Source organism: Ziziphus jujuba, chromosome 6, assembly GCF_031755915.1.
Source record: "Ziziphus jujuba cultivar Dongzao chromosome 6, ASM3175591v1".
NCBI lineage: Eukaryota > Viridiplantae > Streptophyta > Magnoliopsida > Rosales > Rhamnaceae > Ziziphus > Ziziphus jujuba.
This window is the reverse complement of record NC_083384.1, coordinates 5,418,641-5,420,471: the sequence shown is the minus strand read 5'-3', so window position 1 is coordinate 5,420,471 and position 1,831 is coordinate 5,418,641. Positions and strand designations below refer to the sequence as shown.

The following is a 1,831-nucleotide window of genomic DNA, read 5'->3' as shown; positions in this document are numbered from 1 at the left end:
TAACCAAACAAAAGCAAAAACTGAAATAATAATAAAAAATAATAAAAAACATCCATTTCTAGGGTTTATAGTTGAGTACTACCAGTGTAAAGAGATTAACAAAATTAACTCAAATATCTAATTCCTCAGAATTCTTCATCATCTTCCAATTGCTCTAGGGCTAGCTGGAAGATTTTTGCAAATGTGTTGGAGCACAAGGACAATTTCTTTAAAAAGTTAATTAAGTTTTTACTAATAAGAAAAACCCCATAGCAATTCACATCAAAACCTATAACTTTTATAGTGGATTGCTAGTAGTAGAAGAAGAGCTGAACCCAGATAGATCTGTCCAAGCAGTAGTATTGCTGGTACCACCACCACTCCAGTACTGATTATCATCATTTCCAGGATTAATATTACTACTGATTCCCAACAACTGCTTTGACAAATTCATTTCTGTGCTTTGATGGTCTTCCATTTTCACAGAAGCCAGCTGACTGGCAAGCCCAGAAGTGGTTGATTTTGTTCGGAGATGATGATGATATCCCAATGCATCCACTCCGCCGCTTTCGAAAAGCCCAGCCGGTGGTGGAGGCTGCGAAGGATCTAAACCCGCAGTAGCCATGAAAGGAAACTGCGAAGCTTGCTGCAATCTCCATTGGTGATCCATCATTCCATCAGTTGGTAATCGACCTAGACTACCAGTACTACTACTTCCTATCTGAAAGTTGAAGTCTCCACCACCACCCATTGCTGCGTAATTGAGGGCGCCGTAATTGAATCCCATCTCCGCGAAATCAGTGAGATGATGATGGAGAGGAGCCATCAACCTTAAAGATGGGACTTGATTGGTGAGGCCAATTATATCGGGTGGTGCTAGAGTGTTGTTGGAGGGAAGTGATGAAGTAGAAGAACCAGAAGGAGTACTACTTCCCGTTTGGCGATCGGAGCTCACAGGAGATTTCGAGCTGCTGCTTCCTTTGCTCCGTTTGTTCCTCCGGCAACCGCCTCCCACCGGAACGTTCCTTAGAGCTCCGCCTCTTGTCCAGTACCTTCTACAGGTCTTGCAAAAGTGTCTTGGCTGTGTGAGGCTGTAGTTGTTGAAGTAGCAGAACTTTGTGTTTGTAGATTCACAGCGTGGACATTTCAGCGAGGTTTCCGGCATCGGTATGTTGGCCATTCGAGCTCGATCGGCCATCGAACCGGGCCTAATCGAGCCCGAACCGCCGACACCATGAGGCTGCGAAGGTGGTGGAAGGGTCTGAGGAGGTGGTAGTGGTGGTGGAAGAAACTGAGAATTAGTATGATGAGTTCCAGGAGTTGATTGATTTGGTTGCTATTAAAAGGAACAAAGAAAAAAAAAAAAAAAGCAAAAAAAAGAAATCAAATATCTGGTATATTCATACAAGATATATAAGATAAAAGTAAGGAGAATATTTTTGCTTTTTCTATAAATTATTTTTAATAGCTGCAAATTAAAGGAAGAAAAAAAAAACCCTTACCTGTTGCCAGTTGGAGGGATCATGATAAGCTGGAATGGAGGAAAAAACCATGGTTGTTGTTGAAGTAATCTTTCTTCTTTTGTAAAGGTTGATAGGTTTTTGGAGATAATAGTGGAGAATCACATCAACAAAGAGATAGTTGCAGAGAGAGAGAGAGAGAAAGAGAGAGAGAAAGAGAGAAGATAAAGAGAAAGAGAAAGAGAGAGAAGTTGGGGGTGAGAATGAGAAGCAAAAAATAAAGGAGGGTAAGAGGGCCTTTTATGTATTTATATACTAATAATTTAGCTTAATTGTTGTTGTATAAGACTTTCTTTTTGTTTGATTGCTTTTTAGGGTTGTGAGAAGGTGAT

At 40.7% G+C, this 1,831-nt stretch overlaps 1 protein-coding gene across 2 annotated transcripts; it reads right to left on the bottom strand.

Moving 5' to 3' along the window:
• Positions 1-1,831, bottom strand: LOC107431108 (dof zinc finger protein DOF5.1). Of its 2 annotated transcripts, none has more exons than XM_016041992.4 (2): positions 1,482-1,831; positions 1-1,270 (listed from the first exon to the last, which is right to left on the bottom strand). In XM_016041992.4, the coding sequence occupies exons 1-2, from the start codon at positions 1,530-1,532 to the stop codon at positions 278-280; spliced, it is 1,044 nt and encodes a 347-aa protein (XP_015897478.1). In that variant the 5' UTR covers positions 1,533-1,831; the 3' UTR covers positions 1-277. The 2 variants fall into 2 exon arrangements, with proteins under 2 accessions (XP_015897478.1, XP_015897477.1); XM_016041991.4 differs by having other exon boundaries at positions 1-1,315; positions 1,482-1,798.

Excerpts from the sequence above, each read along its gene's own strand:
- LOC107431108 (XM_016041991.4), bottom strand. The coding sequence starts at position 1,532 with ATGGTTTTTTCCTCCATTCCAGCTTATCATGATCCCTCCAACTGGCAA. Across the intron at positions 1,316-1,481 it reads ATCCCTCCAACTGGCAACAG|CAACCAAATCAATCAACTCC; the intron begins GTAAGGGTTTTT and ends TCCTTTTAATAG.